Source organism: Branchiostoma floridae, chromosome 17 (genome assembly GCF_000003815.2).
Source record: "Branchiostoma floridae strain S238N-H82 chromosome 17, Bfl_VNyyK, whole genome shotgun sequence".
Classification (NCBI taxonomy): Eukaryota; Metazoa; Chordata; class Leptocardii; order Amphioxiformes; family Branchiostomatidae; genus Branchiostoma; species Branchiostoma floridae.
Window position 1 is genome coordinate 10983519 of NC_049995.1, and position 24284 is coordinate 11007802.

Below are 24284 nucleotides of genomic sequence, written 5' to 3' on the forward strand. Positions count from 1 at the left end.
TATACCAGTCTATAATGTGACGTTCCAAACGCCGATTATATGCGCAGCCACACATTGACGTTACGTTTCAACTTCGTCCTAAGTACTCCAACTTTAAACAACAATTTCGTGTATCAATCCGCCCGTAATAAAAAGTAAGTCGTTAATCTTCAATACAGATATGAATGTGTGTACTGTTGTAGTCTGCTAATACCAGATTTCCATAATTGTTTACAGGTGGTTTTAGGCGTGATATTAGTTTCTGAACAGTTACAGAACCGATTTCATTTTGTACTACCATGTCACCTAGTAACCTTTGTATCCATGCGCCACTTAGGTTATATCTAACCCCTCATAACGCCTGGTAAGTTGATTTTTAACCTCCTTGGTTGCTATATAAACCATCAAATACAACCACCGAGTGAGCGAAGCAAATTTTATGGATGACATCCTCTGCACACACCAGATATAATGCGAGATGGCAAAAGAATGGGCCTCCGTCCATTCCTGAACCTACATTAAAGGGCTGGAGTTTGGTAGAGAGCTACATAATACTAACATTAACATTAGGCATGATACTTGACATAGTCCACTCACTCACAACATTTACTCACAACAGTAAATACTCAAGTGTACCGATTTTTTAAATATTTCCTTCATTTCACAATAACAAACAGTCATACTAAATGTGATTCAATAACATCTAATCCAAACTACACATTGAACAAAGTAAACACACAACAAATACAAAATTTGTGCTATGACAACAAAAACCTAATAATTTCCCTTGCAACAGATCTAGAAAATAACAAGTCATGAATTCAAAGCAAACCAGTTCTATCCATGTTCTATACATTTCAGCTGTTTTTTTTGTGCTCAAGAACACACTTCTTGAATAATTTTGTAACAACCAGTCAACCTACTTGCACAGTCCTGTTCATGTCCATATTTTACAACTTGTACATTTATTACCACTGGACTCTTTTATTCTAACACTGCACTAAGTAGAATTGTTATTTGTCTTAAAGTTTATGTACTGCATTGTAAGAAGGGCAAGATTTCTGACAAGTGAATCTGTCTTCAATTGTACACAAATTCTTACCAGGGAGCAACTTCGACCTCATGTGTTTTCTGCTTTAGTGTTATACTTTTCTAATTTATCTTTGTACAACATCAAAGTAATCTCACAACTGGATGTACAGCTACCCACATTACATTTCATCCTATTTGTTCATTACTGGGTTTTCCAAAAAGACTTTTGCATCTTAAACTCTGGTATCTTACAATAACTGCTATCTTTACAAGCATGTACAGTCAGACTGAGTGGAGGGATTTGTGTGCAGTCTTTCTACATGTACAATCATGTACGCTATAGAGCTGCTATAGGTAGTTGTTTGTGAAACCATTTCCATTTGATGGTGTGGTTGTAGCTTCCTTGGATTTTATCCCTACAACATAAATGTATTTCTCCTGTCATACCGATGCGACATCAAATGGTGGAATCACATTTTAAAACATTTTGTATTCATTAAGTACGTATATCTATATATGGAGCAAGCAGCATCACTCAAGTTGGTTATCTGTAGCAGGCATCCTTCCATCTCTTCAGAAGATGGTAGTTATCATCATCATCATCATACACATACAAAGTTGGGGCATTATGGTAATAGCCCCACAATATTCAAGTGTCTTAGAAATGTAAACTAAGGTTTTCCTTAGCTTATGTGTCAGCTCATCCATAACTTTCATCATTTTTTTTAGCTTAGCAATTCCATATTCAGAAACATAGCCAGTAGTAGTATCTCTTCATGGCTAACCCAAGAACATTTCACTGTCTTAGAAATAGATATTTGTTTGACATCGAATATTTGCTATCCCTCTGATGTTGATCACCAATGTTGATCCCCGATGTTGGCCACCAGAACATCATTAGAAAACGAATGCCTTCTTAAGCGCAGTGATGTCATCTTTTGTGTACTCCGTACAGGGCTGGTTCAGAAGGCAGTTCAGGGTAGAACAGATGTCTGAAAAAGGAGAACAATACAATTCTCAGTGGTCAATAACGATTCATTCGACGTTAAACTCTCCAAATAGAGAGCAAATGGAAACAGCACAAATTGGAAATGAAATAAAGTAAGCTAAGGCCACAGCAAGTAAATTTTCTGGATGACATTCGTGCGCTCATTAATTTTCGCCGGATTTGAAAAAAAAATTTTCTTCTCTGGAGATAGTAAACATGAGGAGAAAGTACCAAAATGGGAAAATCTGAAGTGTTGTAGCCTAATGATTGTACTATTATATATACGCAGTAACACTAATGTCTATTCAGCTGAAGTTGCATCTTATTATTGGATTTGACTTCTTCTTAGAAGGCAGTGGTTAATGAACTGTCTCACACACTGCAGAATAAGTGGGTTTTGTGACTTCAGTAAAAATGTAGTCTTTTGGTGATGTCCTACTCCTAGGTTGCAAAAACTGGGTGAAATTGTAGCGATTGTTTGGAATAATTGGTTTCTTTCAAACTCATAGTGAGGACACTGACTAATAAAATGTATTTCATTTTCCACCGCATTCATTGAGCAATATTTACAAAATCTTTCGTGGACAGGTAGCTTTTTATAGCGGCCCCTTTCAATCTCTAATGGGTGTGCACTAATTCTTAACTTACATATGGCAGACCTTTCATCAAACTTATTAAGATACAGATAATTTTCCATTGAATACTTAGATTTAACACAGAAGTGAAACTAGGTAGAAAATTGTAAAACTGGCACCACTATGGAGGTCATGAGTGTACAGTTGCCAACTTGATAAGTGATACCAGTCTACCACACAAGTGCACATCACTTTTACTATAATTATACTAGTTCCCTTCTTGAATGCAGGAATAACTGACTTGTTGTCTCGTCACTTCAATTCTTGTTACAACGTTTTGGTGTCTATTTTGAAAAATTAAGGCATCTTGTTTTTATTTACCCATCCCATTTTTGCAGTCTGAAGAGCATGTCATCCATAAAATTTACTTGCTGTGGCCTTACGTCACCATTCAAAATGATGAGTGCAACTAAGGTAAAATCTGTTATCTCCTTTAATACATGTAAATGTTCAGAAAATGCTGCTGCAGTATGATTTTCCTATTGTCTAACTTCAGAAACGTTTCAATGAACAAGGTGAACCCTGTAGTACTCACAGTTCTTATCCTTGGCACTGAGGAAGGTTTTCAGCATGTTGAAGCGGTTGACCTTTGTGATGTAGTAGACATACTGGTATACCAGGGCTGGCTCTGGATGTGAAAAGAAAATAGATCAAACGTTTTTGATGAAAGGCAAAACGGACATAATACATGGTACAATGACAGAGTTGGGGGGGGGGGGTCAAATTGTGTCTAAAATACTGTAAATACATTCAAGTTTGTGGGGATTTGATTTTAAGGCAGGTAGTACAAAGGAGTGTTTGCGGTGGTTTTAAGTTTGTGATATAGGTACAGACACGTACTGTATAGTATGGAAACCCTGGCGCATTTACTGACAGCCAGTCAGAAACCACTGGCAAAAACTGCAAACACAAAACTACCGCGAACATTTTTGCATTTACAGTACCCTTACATATTGAAAAAGCCTTCTCTTGTTCATATACAAGCATGTTTATGTAGATCACAGGAGACAATGGTTAAGTGTATGAAAAAGGAGTACAAAACAGACCTTTCTTTCTAAAGCTGTTTAAAAAGCTAACTTACCTCTGTTAACGACATCCTCCTCCTTTAAGACATGGACTATCTTGTTGATCATCTCAGCATCCATCTTGTTACTCACAACTGAAATATAAGTCAGAGACATGATCATAAAGCCATCACTGAATTCAAAGAAATGATTATATAATAAAAAAGTTTAAGTTTCAGGGTTAATGTGGCAATGACATTGGGGTGAACTGAGTGTAATATGGAATATATAGTGTAACAGTTGTATTCTATATGTCTCCCACTGGATTCTTCTTGACGTGTGTATAGATCTACTGTCTAAAGTTGTACGGGTAATGTTAGCTATAGTCTAATCCGACCAGCAATCACCATGTTGCATTCTCTATATCAGGCTTTTCTTAAAACTGGCCACCTGTCCACAGCGATCAAATTTGGCCAGTCCCTTGAGCAACTGCTAAATATAGACAGGTTTGACTATCTTGACGTCTAAAGTATGCACAATACTCACCATTAGGTATAGTGTTAATCATTACATGTGTAAACTTAAGCCACTGTCAATTGCTTCTTCCTTGACCTCCAAGAAAAGAGGAGGAGAGCTCTGAAGGCCAAATGAAGACACAAACCAAGACAGCAAAAGACAAATATACACAGCCCCACCTTTTGGCAACTCCTCAGGGGCGATGCTCTTGAGCAGGCCCAGGTAGAGCTCGTTGTCATCACTGTTCTTCAGGGCACTCCAGGCTGTCATGAACAGGTACGGAGAGCTCTGGAGGAAAAAGGAATGGTGTTGAAGATAACATTTTCATTTTAACTAATATTGAACAGTTCTGAGTACTACTACACACAGTAAACATGCTTATGTTTAAAATGCCTTTCACTGAAACTTAAGAAGACATTTTTCCTAAAGGGGCAATGAAAAACTCATACAATTTCAGCTAACTAATCATAAATACAAGGTATGCAGAATACATTCTAGGGAAAGCTGAGCTGGCAAATTTAATCATGACATTCTTCTGTTTCACAATATTTTTTTTTCATTCAAGGCTCATTTTAACTTACACTTTTCTCCTAACCTGAATAGAAATGTTAACCATTGCATACATTGAACAAAGAAAATTTGATTAAATGCTACAGTTTCACCAAAGTAAAAGCAAAACTTAAGCTGGATGTGTTGGCAGATTATTTAATCATAATCACCTTGGCCTGCCTTGAAGCTTCCTCAACTTTGGCCTTCAGCTTCCTCTTGGTGGAGGGACTCGTAGCCTTGGGCCCCTCCTTAGGTGCCATGGGGTCTCCCTTGATACCTTCCGCCTTAAGGAATAAGAAACAAAGCTTAAGATGTTACCTATGACTCCTGGCCGACAAAGAAGTTAGCTGGTTAGTTAATATTAATAGTAGAGATACAGGCACGAGTTTGAATCACAATGCTTGCAAGTCCATTTACTCCGTAACAGTGCATTGTTACTACATGCGTTTCACTAGTATTACCAGTATGTTTACTATGAAAGCATGGAAAATAACAGTAATGCAGGACTAAAAACATGTCAAAGCATAAAATGTGACCCAATTTACTTACAAAATTAAAGTTTTCTTCAAAGAAACAAAAAAATATGTCCTTCCAATGATTCTGCTTGCACAGAAATATTTTTGGCTTATGTTTTTGATACGAAATGATTTGTTTGTTTGTTTTGAGTCCTGCTGTTTACAACCTACCGTCGTTTCCTCCTCACTGTCGCTGTCCTCACCCTCCTCAACTACTACTCTCCTCCTGCTCTTCCCAGCATCCTTTGCAGCCTTCCCAGAATCCTTATCCTTACCGTCTTGAAGAGATCTTAGCTCCTGAGAAGGCAGCAAAAGTGGGGCTTCCAACACAGCATGCACATGCTATCAGTACAGACATGCTAAACACACACAGGCTAAAAACGGTGTTAAATTGTTCTGTTAGATTGTGAAGTTGGAACCTAGAATGTTGGTTCAAGAAGTATCCTTTATGTTGCCAGTGATGGTTTCATGTTTTGTGCCTAAAACGTAAAGGGTTTTCTTTTTTAAGTTTCTTTTTTGAGTTCTTTTTAAGGCCATGTGGTCTTCCAAAACTTTGATAATGCTAACGCAGTGCCTCCTTAAAGTTTTATCATACATATGGTGCAGCTTTATTGACATTTTTTTAACAAGGTCTATGTGCAGATATCCTGGACAACTTTTTTGATTTTTAACCTCCTTGCATTAACTTACTTTGTATGACAATACTTTTCTCTGCATATTTTGTCTTGTAACAGATCAGTTATCACTTACTTACATGTGTATCAGGTCTTATTTCAACAAGAGATTAAAGATGAAGGGCAGGTGAAAAGATATTTGATTTCTGAGAATGAAAAGTAATGTAAACAAATATGGTGGTCAACAGGAAAGTGTGGGTATTGAGATTTTTTTTTTCAATTATGTCAATAAAGAAAAGAGCACATTCACCACTAGAAAGCCAGAGTAGAGAGTCTAACTGCAGAGAACAAAATGGACAGATGAAAAAAGGGTTTTGTTGTGAAAATAAATCAGTGGTACCCAAAAGGACAGAACATTTAAAAATACTAAAACATCCTGGTTCCCTCATTTTTATGGAATGGATTAGAATTGCAACATCTCAGACACAAACACCATGCAGGCTGCCCTGCCCCCCTCCCCACCTTTCTCCACAGCTCCTTCACATCGTCCAGTTCAGTTTTAGCAGCCTTGTTCTTAGGGTCAAGTTTCAGCAGCTCAGTCAGGTCCTTCGCCGCCTCACTGTACCGCTTCAGCATCTGGAGATTTGAAAGAAGAGTTAGTAAAAAAAGATGTCTTCAATATAGGACTCTTTATATCTTTACCAAAGTCAAAGTTTAAGTAAGATGGAATAGTCCATCTTCTAGTAATTTCTCCAAAATTGTAGTGCAGTTATTCGAGTCTGCAGTGTCATGTTATGTGACTTACATGTAACGCTAGATCATATTTATCCCCAGGTTAAGGTAACCTATATCCATTGAATTTAAAAGCAGGGTATCTAGGGATATTGATCAAGTTGACAGATGATGATTTCAAATTGCAATGTATCTTCAATATATTGCAGTTTCAGACTTGATAATAATTATCCATAATTACCCTGTTTCTGAATACAATGGATATAGGCTATACCCCCAGATAAAGGTGAACTAGCGTTAGCAAAGAACAAACACTTCTGAATCAGCCTTAGACTGTACTGATATTATGATTATGAAGAATTAGTCTGGATTCTCTTTTACTGCCTTTTGCTACTGTCTATAACAATCGGTGTGGACATTACCTTACAATTAAACTTCAGCATAAAAATTGCCATGTTGTGTACTACAATGGAATTCCAATACCTTCATAAAACGTAATACATGCTTACCAATATTTCCAACCATCAGAGCAAGCTATGTCTAATATGTTATGGACAAAAAGCTGTCCACTAACCTTTCTAGCCTGAGCCCGTCTGAAGTAAGCCTTGATGTTTTTGTCATCCAACTCCAGAGTCTTGTTACAGTCAGCCTCTGCTTCAGTAGGCTGGGGAGGGGGCAAATATACAGATGTGCTGTTATGATAACAGGTTGTACAAAAAGGCATGTACAGTGAAAGACAGACACACCTCTACCTCAGGTAAAATACAAGAAAGAATAGCCAATATAAGCTGCCTTGTATAATCATTATCAATAACTGCCTTCTACACAATGAAATACTTCATTTAGTGAGGAGTCCCTTTCTCACATCAATTCCAAGAAAATACTTTATTTGTAACCATTTCTTACAACTCCAGATAGCTACAATGTAGATAGAGGCACAAGGGAGGGAGTTGAAGATAGACAGAGAGAGGGAGTGCATAAGTGAATGAGAAAGAGGGAGGGAGAAGAAAGAGGGAGGGAGAAGAAGAAGGAGAGAGAGAAGGAGGGAAAGAGGCCTAGGGAGAGGGAAAGATGGGAAAGGAAGAGGGAGGAGGGAGAGAGAGGGAGGAGGGAAAGAGAGGGAGGAGGGAAAGAGAGGGAGCACACAAGTGAGAGAGGGAGAGAGAGAGAGGGAAGGTGAGAAACTGAGAGAGGAGGAAGGGAGAGAGAGAGGAGGAGAGGAAGGAGGAACAGAGAAACTTACCCTGGTCATTTTCAGATGGCAGAGTGCTCTGTTACAGTAAGCCACAGCCTGGTCAGGTGAGAGCTCTATACACTTGTTATAACACTGGGTGGCTGGTCCAAAGTGTCCTTTCTTGACCAGGGTGTTTCCTTTCTCCTTAAAGTGCAGGAAAGTGTCTCGAGGGGATGTTGACTTTGCTTGCTTTTTCTCACTTTTTGTGGGAGTTTTTTTCTTGTCTTCCTTCTTTTCTTCCACTTTCTCTTTCTTTGTTTCTTGTGCTTTTTTGGAACTTTCTGCCTTTTTACTTGTAGACTTTTCAGCATTTTCCTTTTCTTTGTTTGATTTGGATGCTTTTCCTTCCTGGGCTGATGGCTCCTTCACTCCATTGACCAATGGTTGTTTAGCTTCAGGTGCTTTGATTTCATTGGCTACTGGTTTACTAGGTTCTGGTTTCTGATTGGTTGGTGGTGGGGTTGCCGGGGAAACAGTTCTATTTGCACTGTGAGGGCTGTAAGTGGGAATGCTGGGTAATTTTGACCTCCAGTCTGGTCCATCCAAGTCCTTCAGCATTTGTGCTGATCTAAGGAAAGAAATCAACAATTCATGTACAAAAATGAAATCTTTTTATTTCTATCTGCTATGATTGTGTATTTGTTTCACATGGGCTTCTACTTGTATCAAACAGGCTTCCATAGAAGACTAGATTTGGTTGTTGCAATTGCTGTTGAACGACTGACCACAAAAAATCACATTATCTTGTAACAAAATATAAAAATGTGCTGGTCTAACAGCAGCAAGAATATTGATCGAGGGTTATTAGAGGACACTGACCTGTGTGACCCCTGCTGTGCCTGGATGTTAGCAGGGTCGATGTTCAGCACATGTTTGTAGTCCACATAAGCCTGCCTGAACCTGAAACATACAAACACAAAGTTGTTAATATGTCGATAAAGGTTAGACATCCAGCTAATAAATTATATACACCAAAAAGCAGTTACTCAAGCAGCTGGATATGATTTTGGAAACAGTCAGACGTTTCAGACACCAATCGGTGTCATGTCTTTTGTCAGTAAAACTGGAGAGATCTTGTTGGAGAGTAGTTTTTATATCCTAGCTGTGAATTGATATGTAAAAGAGATCTAGTTGAAGAACAGGTTTATCCTAACTATGAATTAATATGCTACTACAGTGGATTCCAATTATTCGTATTACGCCTTTTTGGATAATTCGGGTAATTGGATAGAATTACGAAATCCCAAAACATTTGCCATTCATTCTATTGTTTAGAACATCGCAGAATTGGATAACCCACGGTCTCAAACTTCGGGTTTTTGGATAGAATTACGTCAGGTCACACAAATTAAAAATGGGAAAATATGCCCTAAAACTCACAAAATGAGTCCAAAGGTAACTAGTAAATGTATGTATAAAGGTGTAAAGCCATGTAAAGGACCGTAAGAAAGTTACATTCCACAGAAAATCTAGCCGATAGCGCTGTGCTAGCGTGCGAACATTTGGAGTTAGGCGCCATTTTGTTAGGTTGCCGCAAGGTATGATGAGCGAACGTCATGGGAACGTCAACACGCTTTTGAGTTCATATTTCCCCTTCAGACAACGTCTAAACTTGGTTTACCCTACAAAAATGTGTTTTTTCATATCCACTGTCTCATTAATTGAGCTGATTTCGGCTGCGCTGCGTAGATTTACAACAACGCACGTAATGCAACAGGGGTGTGATTTTGCAATGACCTATCTTGCGCATTGAATGGCGGGATATCTCAACCCACGCGCCGCCATTTTAAATGTTTTGAACGTGAATTTTTTCCGTCTTCCACCGCGAAAGACGGAAATTTCAGAGTAATTTGTGGACACAAGTTGTAGACAAGAAAGTGAAGAGTTTATCACTCTCCAATACCGCTGTTTTAACTTAGAATTATGAAAGTAACGTCATATTCTCCGGCATACGAGCGGAGCCATGTTCGTCTTTGTTTTGGTATGCCGCCAAATTGCCGACGCACGGCTGTGGGAGTCAAGCGTACTTTTCCACATGTGCATTTAGCCACTGATTTGAACTCTTTATTAGATCGAGCATCTCACAGAAATCGGAACATATGATTAAAGTTTCCGTATCGTTAGAGTGGTAACCTCTATGAGCGTCTGTGTGTTATGTTTGCGTATTGGTTTTCAAAACTACACCCCTCCCCAACCAATGCCGCTAAAGCTGGTCATATAGCCAACTTCGGACTCTAGAATAGGCCGGATAATTGGATAAAATGACCAGACAAATAGGCGATACAATAAAGCGGATTCCACTGTATAAAAACTCTCTCACACATTTGATTAAATCCCCAGTGTCACTGATGAACGACAACAGATGGTTGTCTGAAACATCTTTCCAAAATCATATCCAGTTGCTTGAAAGTAACTGCTTTTTGGTGCAATTTGCAATACTTCCTTCACGTTCCAAAAACTTATGCTACCATTCTCTGTGTCATTCGTTCAACCTTCCTGACCACAAAGTCAACTTTTTTAGGCACACTCGCACCACTTTTGGCGATCCCAGAGGATGTCATACGTATGATCACATCAACATGTCCTTATCCAATAGCCAGGAATATTCTGTGAATAATGAAATGATGTGAAACACTAACTTCTCCAGATGTTCATATGCTGTGGCCCTCCTGAGTAGGGGTTTCCAGGAGTGAGGCTGGAGCTGGAGGGCGTGGTCACAGTCGTCAAGGCAACCCTTCACGTCCCCCACCTTGTTCTTACTGGCAGCACGGTTACTGTACAGGGTGGACAGGCCCTGGCTGTGGTCTGCTTCTTCTGCAATTGTAAATAAAAGGTTAATAAGTCATTTTCATGGAAGCCCATCTGTGTTGGTACTTGGTAGTAATCATAGTACAATGCTAAACTTTCTTCCAACACAAAGGTATACACGGATAAAATTTATACTGAAGTATCCTGACACAAACGCCCCTATTCGCTGCCGTGAGAAGTCTCTCAAACACATCCACATTGAATCTCTTTGCCATAACATTTCACTGGACAATGTCAGGACTATTTTGTATGTAACTTGTAAGAGGTATAAAGGAGGCCATATACATCAGGGCACTCCAGCCATCACTGAACAGAGACGGTGGGTGTTATAACCTTCCTAGCACGTTTGACCAATTGCTGACGTCATGTATCCACAAGATCACGTTTTAATTGATGATATGTCTGAAACTCTCGCGAGTTTCCGTTCTAAAGTAATGGGTCATTAGTATTGATCGTGAAAAAGGTGACAGTGGCTGTTGAAAATTTATACCAATAATTCAATGATGAGATACAATTGTGTAAAATGCACTTAAATGTCAACAAACATGAATTTTTATCTTATAGAAAGTAATACGCAACCAACCTTTCTCCAGATCAGTGATGGCCTGGGTGTACTTTTTCATTGCTGCAGCATACTGGCCCTGTTGGTACAGAGCATTCCCAGCATCCTTCAGTTGGACCACACCATCTGGCAGTGGAGGCGGGGGTGATGGGGCTGGAGCAGGAGGGGCCACATTTTCCTCACCGTTGGTTACAGCAGTCTCTTCTGTGCTAGATGGTTTTTCTGTGCCTTCGGGATTTTTCGTTTCTTCTTGAGCTTCCTTTGAAGAGGTCTGTTCTGCTGCTGTTGTGGTAGTTTCTGTGATAGCTTCAGCAGAAGTTTCTTCAACTTTCTTCTCTTCCTGAAGATTTTCTGCAGGTTTAGATGTGTCTTCATTTCCCTCCTGTACAAAGATGACAATAAAATGCATTTCACTTCATTCTACTGTCTTATAAAATATAAACAACAAAGTATTTCATATGTCAAGATAACATGCATCAGCAATTCTTAAGAGAACTTTCAGGCAACAATAACACAGAAGTAAAATAACCTCAAATTTTTTAAAATAGACTTTTCTTTACTACATTCATGACATTGTATATTATACAAGTCTGTGTACTGATCGCAATCACAATTAATGGTGCACAACCTAAAAGCATCTTCACTATAGGACTCTTCACTATTGGTCAATAAAACTGGGGTGTGCTCTCTATAAGAACCTGAAGTTAGGAACAAAAAGTTTTCTAAAACAGGTAGATGTATGACTCTTTTCTTTATCAGGCAGGCCATCAGGCCTTGAATATTAAGAGTGATAGACTATAAAGTTTCTGTCTTTCTTACATCTTGAGCATCATCAGCTTCCTCTTCCGACTCAGTGTCTCCCCCCTCCACATCCATGACACCATCCACCTCCTCGATCACCATCCTGCGACCTTTGCCCTTTGACCCCTCAGTTGAAGTTGTCTCTTGAATATTTTTCAGGAGTTCCTCCGACTTCTTGGCTTCTTCTGATTTTTCAGTGGCTTTTTGATCTTGGACTTCTTTCAACATGGCCTGTGGAAAAATCATCAATTACGGGTTAAAAAGATATTTAATGTGTAGTTACTGTTACAGTTACTGTAGTAGTATCCAATATTGGATTATACTATTGCTGAGGTACCTGACACAAGGGTAGGCAGCAGTCAGCTAGTCTTCACACGATAACACTTTATAAAAATTATGTAATATACTGTGAAAGAAGTATGGTTGGCTAGCAAAAACCTTTAGAACTGTTCTCAAGCTGAACTTGAAACACTGCATTAGTCTATCTGTAAATCATACTAGTATACTATTTCTTGTTAAACATGTTTAAAGAATTAAGTAGCAGTTCCTTTGCCTGAGCAGTCTGATGAACATAATTTTACCTTGCACCACTTAATCCCCTAATCAAGGAAAAGGATTGTCCTAGGTATTTTTGAGTCATTCCTCCTGTTCGTATCATCATGTATAGTCCAAAGTGTGGCCATAGGACTGTATCTTTTGAACCACTCACACCAGGAAAGACCCCCTCTCTTCAGTTCAGTTCAGTTCAGTTCATCCTCAGGGAGGTGACACCATCGTCTCCACATATTCCTATCCAGCATGATCTCTTCTGATGGGTTCTTTAACAGGCTTAAGGTGTGGGTCTTTTCAATCAAGTCCATAAAATGAGCAGTGTTTGTAACCTTCATCGACAAAGCAGTGTTTACCTTTGCCTTGGGGTTGTGAGGTTCCTGTTCCAGTACAATAGTCAGGTCAGCTATGGCCTCCTCCCTCTGTCCTAGTCCCTTCCTACCCATGGCTCTTCTCAACAGGGCTGTGGGGAAACATTGAGTCTTATAAGGGCTGAGTAGTTCGGAGACTAAATAAGTTGTGAACATACAGTGACCATGACACCATCCAAAATGTAAAATCTCAAAAGAGTAGTTGACAATATTTTCCCACTATTGCAAACTGCCTTACTACCAACAAGTCTCCAAGCAGATGTAGTAGTGAGGCTTGTTTCATGTGTTTGGCATTGTTTACGTTGTCACTCCAAAAAAAGGTTTAAATATTTAAGAAATGAAGAACAGCAGAAGTGAAGAAAACATAGAACCCGCCAAGTATGCACAATGCATAATATGGTCTGCACTACATTGCCAAAACATGTAAGTCAAAGGGGGGTCAAATGGAACTTATAAATGTATTATTAAGACAATTGTTACAGTACCTTTCAGGTTGCCAGGTTCCATCTCCAGGACCACATTAGTGTCATCTACTGCATCCTGCCATTTCTCCAGCCTCAGTTCTGTTGTAAAGGGTGAAAGGTCAATATTAGACCAAAAATAGCAAACTGTTCTAGTCCTGAAGATTTTCTTAAGCATACATTTTCTGCAAATAGTGACGAGTACTGTAAATGCAGAAATATTCGCGGTGGATTAATGTTAATAACCGCGAACTTAAAACCACTGCGAACATTTTTCTAGAATGGTATTAGATTGTAGTCTATGGTGTTACCGCGAACTTAAATCCACCGCGAAAAGTCCCTTTTCCCGCTACTGCGAAAAGTCCCTTTTCCCGCTACTGTGAAATTAAATCCCGGCGAACTTAAATGCATTTACAGTATCTTTTCCAAAGACTTTAAAGAGGTACAAAAACATCACAACCAAGACCACTCAGGTCACAACAGACAGGGTTTGTCCTTGAGAAAATTATCTAAGGGACTATGCCAATTAGCAATTACTCAAGCAATTGGAAACGGTTAGGTGCTTCAGATAGCATCCACTATCTCTTCAGCAAGATCTCCTCAGTGTCATGGACAAAAGATTGTTGATGCTATCTGAAACGTCTGGCTGTTTCCAACATCATATCCTGTTGCTTGTCAATGAGTAACTGTTATTTGATATATCTTATTACCTGGATGTCTAACCTTTCTTGATGTATCTAAGGGACCACCACTATTTGGTTTGACTACATTTTTGTACACACGTACATGCACAACTACAATGCTAAAAGATTTGTACTTACTAGCCAGTGCCCTGTTGTTATAGGCTGCTGCAGAGGGTACAATAGAGATACTCCTGGTGTAGTACACCTCTGCTTCAAGGTAGTCATTGGCTTTGAAGGCCTGAAACACACATGTATAATTTTTGAAAACACCATAATGAAGTAAGTCGTAAAAAATAACCTTGATCCAGTTCAGCTCATTGAAGAGCTATTCTTCCACTGGTCATGACAGAGAAGACGGTTAATTTCGTAAATCAGCATGGCAAATTGAAGAAAGATACTGTTGTATCATTGTGCAAATTAGGACAATTAAGTGTATGGGACAGAACTAACAATAAAACGATACACTTCACTTTTCATCAAGTTCATTTCTCACCTCATTTCCTTTGTCCTTCTCCCTCTCTGCTTTTCTTGACTTCTCTTCATCTGACATGTCTGAAAACCAAATATTACAAAATTCTTGAAATTTCATGAAAGCATATTCTAACTAGAACTGTTTGCCTTTCAGAATTGACACATTTACCACAATGTATTTAAACTGATAAGTTACACTGGCCAAATTTGGAGAAAGCAAACAATCCACAGCAATTCATTCAAAACATCTGCTTTTAACTTGATTCCTCCAACACCTATAAATACAACCAAGTACATGTACATATGTAATATATATACATATTCTTGCTATAGCAACCAACAGCTGAAAAAATATCAGAAAGACATAAAACCTTCCAAAAATAGCACCACTAAAATGATCGGAAAGGTATCATAAAACATCAAACCTCAAACGAAAACAATATTGTACAATTCTCAGTGATGAAAAAAAGGCTAAATCGTTTGTGAAGAAAAGAAATTAGATAGAGCGTGCACGCATATACATAGATGATGAAGTCATCATGTGATGAGCACATGTAGACGACCATGCTGGCATGGAAAATCCCTGAACATGCTTTCAAACTTGACGCATGTCACTCACTGGCACAAATTCAGTACAAATTCAATGACAGTGAACACAAATTGCATTAACAATTGTTAAATCAGATCAAGTACTTACTTGTAACCATTTTACTAGAAAAATAGAACCAAGAACTCTAGATCTTCTCAGTAAAAAACAGATTAAAGACGAAACATGTGAGATATTATCCCAGCTGTCAACACAATCCCTGGGTTTAAAGGTCAGGAGACAGGTCATGTGACCAAAATCTGGAGCTCTGATTGGTGGCTAAATTTGGGGGAAGCCCTATGTCCAAATATAGCTCAGGATGGAATGTGGGGCATGCCATTCAGTCTGGCAGGGGAGGTCACAAAAGGAAGTCAAGTGCTCTATTTCAGCCCATGGAATACTCTAGAATATCCACTACACTGTACATGTATCACTATAGTTCTAGAAGCTTCCCTGTGTTGAAATGGCTGTACGATTTTCCAGAACTTTCTTTGTTCAGGGGCTTTGAATTTAGACATTTCAGAAATGCACATTAAGTCTGGTCCTTAATTGGCCTGTGCCTATATACACTGTGTTTGCTCCTTATACAAGTGCACATGTACAATGAATACTCATTGTAAGTCCATGTACAAAGGCTGATAAGAAGACAATAATTAGGAATACAGAAAACACAGCAAAACAAGGATTTTGCAGATCTGAATCTGAAACTATCCACTGGCAAATTTCCTTGCTTTAATATGGAGGAAAAATTTTAGATTCAAGTACACATCTAATTCCAGCAATGCAACTCAAAGGATTTGTAATATTTCTTGAAAATATACAGTACTGATAACAAGGATAATGTCTGGTTCCCTGAGCATTGGCTGCCTAAAGACTAAAGTATGTAATGGTGGCTGTGGACTTTTGGGGTCTCCTAACAGTTTTGTGTGTTGGCATCCATCTGTCTCTAAAGACAATGGTAGGCAGACGGGGTGGGTTAGGCAACCTGTCTGCCTGGCCTGCACGTGACTTTGTTTAAGGTGAAGGAGGGGTGTGCACTTCCTTCACCCTCTCGTCCACTGGCGGACTACGTCTCAAAGGGACAAGAACTGCTTGCCACGTGTAAGATGGTCGCAGCAGATGCAGGTTTGTTGTTTGGAGTTTCCGTCTCCTAGGAAGACTTCCTACCCGACTCCATAATAGCGGGTGCAACATGCCCGAACATGCCCCTAAGGCCTACCACGGTCACAAAGGCCTGTCACTGTCAGCACAATTTGCAGATAGGTATTTTTATTGAAATATTAATTTCCTAGCATCTGTAAAAATGAAATCAAGATGAGTGTGAATACCTGAGGTGTTCATCTCCTTTTGTAGCTTGTTCACCTTAGTCAGGTTCTGGGTGATGTTCTTGGAATCTACCTTTACTCCCTGGTCCTGGTCCATCTTCTCTAACTCCTTGTCTACATCAAACCTACAAGAAACAATTAATACATGTTTGCGTATTAACTCATAGCTATTATACTTTGTAAAAATACATGATTTTGACATCTGTTTCTGTGATTTTTTCATTTTTTCACCTCCTAATAAAAACAATGTATAAAATCCTACATGCATGCATTGAAAAAATCCTACATGCATGCATTGAAAAAATACCTTGAAAAATTTTCTACCATTGCTTTAAAATTTTGAAATTGGATTATCCCTTGGCTAATAACAGATTAGAGCTGAAAAAGAATCAATGTATATAATACACAGTGTGTAGAATCTATCAATTTTACTCAGAGATTGAAAATAAGACTTCACCTTTTAATTTAACCTACAATAAATAATGTACCTACCCTGTATTACAACAGGAAAACAACTTTTTGAAGCCCATTTTGGATACAAAATGACAGCACTTGTCATGTGCAGCTACAGTTGCAGCTGTTTAGATTTTCTCACTACTTTGAAAATTAGTATCTCTCAACAGGTTAATTCCCATGGGAGTAGACAGCTGAAACAACTTGAAGGGCGGTACATTTGTAATTTCTTAATGCTTAATACTTACAGTACCTGTAATGAAAGTGGGACATTCCAACATTTATATGAACACCATATACATGGACTGTACCATTGGGTGTAAGAGGGATGTACAATTCAGTTTTGACTACATTGTATTCAGCTGTTGGGGACAATCCATGTTGGCTGCAGGGGGTCTTTTTCAGATGACAAATTATAGCAGGTGCAGTAATGGCTAGTAAGTTGCCCCAACACATGCTCAATGGTTTGATCCACTCTTAAGGTCTCATTGATGAGTTTCTTCTTCCCATAGACTTCTATGTATTACTGTAAATGTATTTAAGTTCGCGGGGATTTAATTTCGCGTTAGCGGGAAAAAGGACTTTTCGCGGTGGATTTAAGTTCGCGGTAACACCATAGACTGCAATCTAATATCATAATAGAAAAATGTTCGCGGTAGTTTTAAATTCGCGGTGAAGTGGTCACCGCGAAAACCGCGAACATTAATCCACCGCGAACATTTCTGCATTTACAGTAATTTGTGGTTTAAATGGGCGCGTTCATAATGAAGCTACGTGAAATTTCAGCAGATTTTTCATTCTATGTCGAGCACATTTACCCTATATCGTGGGAAAAAATTGCCAATGTAAACTATACGTAGGAACTTTTTTTATAGCAATTACAAACTACGATTAGTCAATCCCCACAAAAGGCACTTTTTCGCTGCTATTGTACAACCGCACCACTCAGAACCCACGACTGTGTACCTCCGACCTAGCGCGCGGCTGCAAAACTTTACCTGCTAATTTCTTCAGTTACAAATAAGCTTTCACCAATCGAACTTTTGAGATCAGTTCCGCTGGCTAAAAGGGAATTTCTCACCGCTAAAAACATGCGTCCGTGCAGCCGTTCATTTTTGGCTCGGATCTCTTTTAGGGTGTCCACTCGCGGAGTAATACATCAATGAGACCTTAATCTAAAAGTGAAATGCATTGCGCAATTGCATATGGAGAAAAATGAGTATGACAAACTTTGATAAAGACAATGTATTTTTTACTAGCAATACTAATCTAATAGCTGTAAGAGAATACAATTTTCTCTTTCAAAACCTAATGTACAATATGAAATAGAGTGTATTCTGAATAATTCTAAATATGGACTTTCTGGCCACAGCAAGTAAATTTTATGGATGACATCCTCTGCAGACTGCAAAAATAGTGCGATAGGGAAAAAAAAAAACAAGATGGGTGAAAAAAAACAAGATGGCGACGTCTTCAAAATATGCACCATAAAGTTGTGATGAATGTTGTAACAAGAATTAAAGGGACAAAATATGGTATCAGAGCCAACAAGGCATTCATTCCTGTATTCAAGACATGTACTGGTGTGGTAAAAGTGACACTAGTGTGGTAGCAGGCGAAAATTAATGTGCGTGCTGATGTCATCCATAAAATTTACTTGCAGTGACCTAAACATCCTTAGATCAGACAAGTTTTCCTTCAAGTTTGCAACCAACAATACAAAACATAGTACTGACTTGTCCCAAGCCTTGTAGTCCCTGGGCAGGCTTGCCTTTTGTTTCTGGGAGGGCTTGTTCTGCTGGTTGGCTGGAGTAGTGCTGGAGCCAGGCTACAAGGTGAATATGATATATCCAGTGTTAATAAATCTAATAGACATATTATTATATTATGAATTGTTCAATGTTGTATCAGGCACTAGGCTCAAAGGACAAAAAAAGAAACAAGACATAAAGATTCAAAATGAACAAATCTTACACAATTTGAGGAATACACATATCTAATTTTGCAACTAGTACTTGTTTAGAGGATATTTGACTAAGTGGTCTAAGACTTTTATATGTGTGATTTCTTTATATTAAATCATAGTCTGACCACCCCTACCTTAGTGGTCCCAATGGTTTGTCCCGACCCCCTGATGGGTGGAAGTGTCCCATCATGCACCACCTGCTGTCGCTGCTTTTTCAGGTCCTCCTCCTTCTGCTGAATCTCCTCCTCCCAGCTCTGAATATGTCAATCAATGTGTCAATCATCACATCTACTATATATGGGCTTGATGACCAAATAAGGATCTTTTACCCTCAGATCTGTTAATCAATGTGTCAATCATCATCACTGCCCTATATCACATTTACCACATAAGTGCTTGATAAACAAAATAAGGCTCTCCTCCTCCCAGCTCTAAACATGTCAATCAATGTGTCAATCATCACTGTTAACCATGTATGGGTATGATGACCAAATAAGGATCTCTTGCCCTCAGATCTGGACTTGTCAATCAATGTGTCAATCATCATCACTATCCTACATAACATTTACCATATATGGATTTGATGATCAAATAAGGAGCTCTGACTGAGTTTTAACCTCAGATCTGAACTTGTCAATCAATGTGTCAATCATCATCACTGTCCTACAATACATTAACCATACATGGTTTTTACCTCAGCTCTAAACATATCAAGCATCATCTGTCATTCCATCTGCCAACCAATCAATCAAACAATCAATAATAAAAATCAAACCACCAATCAATATAAAGAAACTGTTAGCATTTCTGCAACAAAACAAAAACTGCATGTACCAAATTACATCTTTATAAACCAAATACTTTTATAGCCAAATTTTCTGGCCCCCAGTACTTACTGTAATGTCCTGGGTGATCTCTGTCCACTCTTTATTATCAATATCATACGGCCTCTTGGCAGGCAGGTCTACTCTCAGGGCTTTACTGTAAAAGAGACAGGCTCACATTGTGGCAACTATTTGCATTGTCAAAGACAAACAAGGTAATTGGAAATGGCAGACTTCACCTCTTTCGCCACACTGCTTTGCAGCAATATGGACAAAAATAGAAGCAGAAGTTTACATCTTTACTAGTTTCGTTGTATGAACGAAAGAGATTGTGTAAAATTGGGATTTACAGAAATACACACACAAACATATAGATAGTAGATACACACTCACACACAGATACACACACAGACACATACACAGAGATGCACACACACACACAAACACATAACGGATGGTGCCGCAACTTCGGACGTAAATTTACCAGTTCGACATCGTATTGTAACAGTGTCAGTGGTCTGAAAACTTTTGCGTTTTGACTAATGAGAAATGAGAGTGGTGGTGTTTGGGGATTTTCCGTTCGGGAGTGTATTTTACATCGTCCATGCACAATTTACACCATGAATCTAAGCCGGTAAAAACAGAAAAATGTTGTTATAAATATAACGTTCCATATTGTTCCATTCTAAATAGGGTACCGTAACTTCGGCATACAAATACCTTTTGAAAAAACGGAAGAAAGAATTTTGTGTCAACTAACTCTTTGACGGTGCGTAAGTCTCCGCGATGCGAGTCCCGCTGTAACTTTGCGATTGTTTACGCCGCTTGTTGCATTCCAAGTCACGTCAACGTTGACGATCTGTTGCTTCGTTTGGTAATGAGAGTAAATACTTCATTTCACACCAATGGCTTTTACGTATGAGCGCACAAAATGCCACAAATTTGTCACAAGAATGCAGAAAAGTCTCGGCAAGCATGGTGACCCCGGAAACAGATATGATGACCTCGACACCGCATGTGATCTCAGAACACTTGGCAAATCCCTCAATTAGTTCAGTGCAATGCCATTGATATATTTGTACCACATCCTCGATTTTTTGGGACCGCTAGCTGTATTTTACCCGGTTTATTATTGGACAAGCAATGAGAAATTCGCTTTCAATTATGTTTGTGTTATGATGCACTCAGTGATTTACATATTGTCTGCAGATCGGGCTGCCGCGCGGAGACTTCAAAGCCTGTCGCGAACTTTATGTGAGTCTAAGGTTTCATGCAGACATGAGTTTGCTACATCAATGATCCTCGTCGCGTGTTGGCTTGTATTTCGTTAGCCGGCCACTGGAAATTTTTCAAACTCAAGTTTATATGACATGCCTCAAGCTAGATTAAATGCAATTTTACCGTTTTGCGAGCCTTACTTGACTTTTGTAGAGTGCGACCAGAGGTGCCCACACCCTCAATGTTGTAGGTACATAATTTTCGAACCGCGGTCAGCGGATGACCGTGACGTAATTTGGGGGAGGGCGTTCGACGCTACGATTACTTCGTAATTTCAGGTGAGTTTAATTGCCAGATAAACTACACAAGACCCACGTTTTTGGTGCTTTGTATAGATTAATACCTCATGTCTAAAACAACTAAATTTGCATGATGATCGTTGAGTAAGTTATATGTAAGAGGCGCCACTACACAGTGACCTTGCTTCAAACGTAGCCATTTTAAATGCTCAAATTCGTTGGTTACGCAAAAATCGGTTATTGTACACAAAATCGTGTTTCATCCAGACGACAGCTCTGTGCATTAAGTTGGGTTCTTCGCGATTTTATTCAGCACTGTTGATGAAAACAAGCATGCCTCACTTCTGCAGAATGAGACAATTAAAAATTATGCCGAAGTTGCGGCACCTTCCGTTAGATACATACACAGATAGGATACACACACACACACAGAGGCAGACATAAAAAAATAATATTTTACTCCATTGGGGTGAAGAAACTAAGTAAGAAACAAATACTCGAAATCCAACCATCCCTAAGACTTAGTAAGAGTTTCTACTTTAATTTAAACAAGGTTACCTGTCAGGTTTCAGAGCCTCCAGTCTCTTCTCACAGAAGCTGATGAGTTCAGGATAGATCCCCTCGTCTCCCGACCGCAGCTCATACAGAATCTTCTCCAGCTCCCGCGCATTCTCACACCCCTCGATGTACTTATAGTCCAGGTGCTCGATGGGGATGTTGTATCTCTTTGTAGTCTGACCAAACCCCACTGAGGATGACATCTTTTATCCTTTTCTTAGACTGACAAAAAAGAGGACAATTCAAATATTTGGTTTAGGTCACAAAAGAAAGGAAGGAAGGAACGATTAAACCACCTGCAGTATAACTATAGTACAGCCTCGTTACTCATAAGGGTACCTACAGGTCGTTCTTCAAGGTGAGAATAAGTCCTTTCACAGAGATCAGGACACATGTGTGGCAACAGGAATTCTAGGTAATATGACAAAGGTAAAGTCCCCCCAAAGAAAATAACGTCCAGACAGGTTTTGTTGTCTTTTTCAGGGTCTTTACATTTGACACATTACCTAGAATTCCTGTCGCCGCACATGATCTCTATGAAAGGACTTACCGGGGGTATTGATAATTGAAAAGACCATTATAATAAGGCATATCAAAACAGACAGTGTTTTGTGGCCAGGGCAAAAGTATTTGGAATCATTACCATAAAAATATTGTTATTAAAGGCAAAATTTACATCAGAAGACATGAATGATGGCAAGATAACATAAGGCAAGGAGGTTGGATAAGGTTATAAATTATAATACAATTTAAATTATAATACAATTTAACTGTGACCTTGTCATTTAGGTCTTTCCTTTGCTGAAAGCAAGCATCTTTTATCTAATGAAGCAAGCAGTAATTTTGACTTTGATGATTCAACATTTTATGATTTTAAGCTTTGTTAGTTTGTACATATCTAAGAGTACCCTGAGAAACGCATCGAACCTTCTCGAATCGAACAACAAATTATTTGGCAACATCATTTACTTTTGAGACCGCTATCGTTCCTATATTTACCTCCATGAAAAAATGGAGGTATAGTTTTGAGTGTGTCTGTGTGTGTGTTTGTGTGTTTGTGTGTGTGTGTGTTTGTGTGTGTGTCTGTGTGTCCGCATATTTGTGGTCATCATAACTTGAGAACCTCTTGATGGACTACGATGATATTTGGTATGTGGGTAGGGGTTGGGAAGACGAAGGTCAAGGTCAATTTTGGGCCCCCTGGTGTGTGGCCTTGGTACTGCAGCGCAACTTCCGGTTTTGCCATCTCGGTGTTCTGAATATGCTATGGTCAAGATTTTTAAGTATTATATAGCTCTTGTGCTCAGGAAAAAATGACGTACGTTTGGGCCCCCTAGCGTCTAGTTTGGGGATAGCAGGGGCATTTTTGTCAAAAACTTCTGACGAGGATAACTCAAGAAGGGAACAACGGATTTTCATGATTTTTGGTATGTAGGTACCTTAGACAATGTTGTACAAGATTAAATACTAATTATGCAAAATAGGAGTACATTTGCATAATTAATGAGGATATTATACCATGGCAGTTTTTTCAATGTATCTCTTGTCCTGGATGTGATATGGTCTTGACATTTGGCTGGTAGATAGCTTGAAGTGTCATGACAAAGTGGGGCAGGTTTCAGCCCCCTAACATTCAATTTCGGAACTGCAGGGGCGTTTTTGTCAAGACATTCTAAAGAGGATAACTACAGAAAGGATTGATGGATTGGCATCATATTAGGCATGCGGTTACCTTATGCAAAGATGTTCATAATGATATACATTTTATGCAAATGAGGAATTAATTTGCATAATTAATGAGGAAATTGTATAATTCCATTGTTTTCAATAACTGGACTTCAATAAATGTAATACATGTTAACTATGATAGGTGGAATATAAGCAGATACCAAATATGGTAATGAGGAACTTATTTGCATAATTTATGTAAAAATTGCAAAAACGCTTTATGATTAATAATGGGAATTTTATAATTGTGACATGTGTACGTTAGTCAATGATGAAAAATACCATGCATAAATTATGTTAATGTGTTAGTCAATTGCATGAAATTTACGAAAGCTCTAAATTTTCATGGAGGTATGAGGTCGCCGAACTCTAGTTGTCATTTGTTTGACTCTCAAGAACATATAATTTTGCACAGCCTGTGTACAAAATGGATTTTGATTAAAAGGTATAGAGAACAACGTACGTTTACGTCAAGTTATACTAAACAAATAAACCATCAACAAATCATCAACAAAGTTAGCGGTGCCCCCCTCCCCCCAAATCACCGATCAAAAAAAAAAAAACACACGCTAAAATCTCTAATTCTCAACCTCTGCTCTAGCTTTTTCTTTTGTGTAAAACAGATGAAGAGCCAGGTGAGCTTACCTGAAAGGCGTCAGAGCTGTTCATGCGCGAAAAACAGAGATTTACCGGCGGAAAGTTGCGACTGGAAAACTGAAACTTCAAAATTTATTCCCTTCGCAACAAACCTCCCAGAGAGCAACGCGTTTAGCTGTTCATTACATCGCTCTATGAATGCCTAAAATTCTTAGTGTAAAATTGC

At 38.8% G+C, this 24284-nt stretch overlaps 1 protein-coding gene across 3 annotated transcripts; it reads right to left on the reverse strand.

Annotated features, from left to right (window-relative positions):
- Positions 1-602: 602 nt before the first annotated feature.
- LOC118404009 (sperm-associated antigen 1-like) lies at positions 603-24254 on the reverse strand. 3 transcript variants are annotated; one of them, XM_035802917.1, is made up of 23 exons: positions 24107-24254; positions 21734-21955; positions 19731-19815; positions 18969-19088; positions 18605-18696; positions 16419-16540; positions 14527-14585; positions 14172-14271; positions 13375-13452; positions 12875-12981; positions 11988-12200; positions 11190-11550; positions 10438-10612; positions 8618-8698; positions 7808-8366; positions 7139-7228; positions 6355-6468; positions 5390-5515; positions 4874-4987; positions 4334-4442; positions 3716-3793; positions 3170-3262; positions 603-2003 (listed from the first exon to the last, which is right to left on the reverse strand). In XM_035802917.1, the coding sequence occupies exons 2-23, from the start codon at positions 21934-21936 to the stop codon at positions 1909-1911; spliced, it is 3174 nt and encodes a 1057-aa protein (XP_035658810.1). In that variant the 5' UTR covers positions 21937-21955; positions 24107-24254; the 3' UTR covers positions 603-1908. The 3 variants fall into 3 exon arrangements, with proteins under 3 accessions (XP_035658810.1, XP_035658811.1, XP_035658812.1); XM_035802918.1 differs by lacking the exon at positions 5390-5515; XM_035802919.1 differs by lacking the exons at positions 16419-16540; positions 18605-18696; positions 18969-19088; ... (1 more) ...; positions 21734-21955; positions 24107-24254 and adding an exon at positions 15202-15366.
- Between the last annotated feature and the right edge of the window lie 30 nt (positions 24255-24284).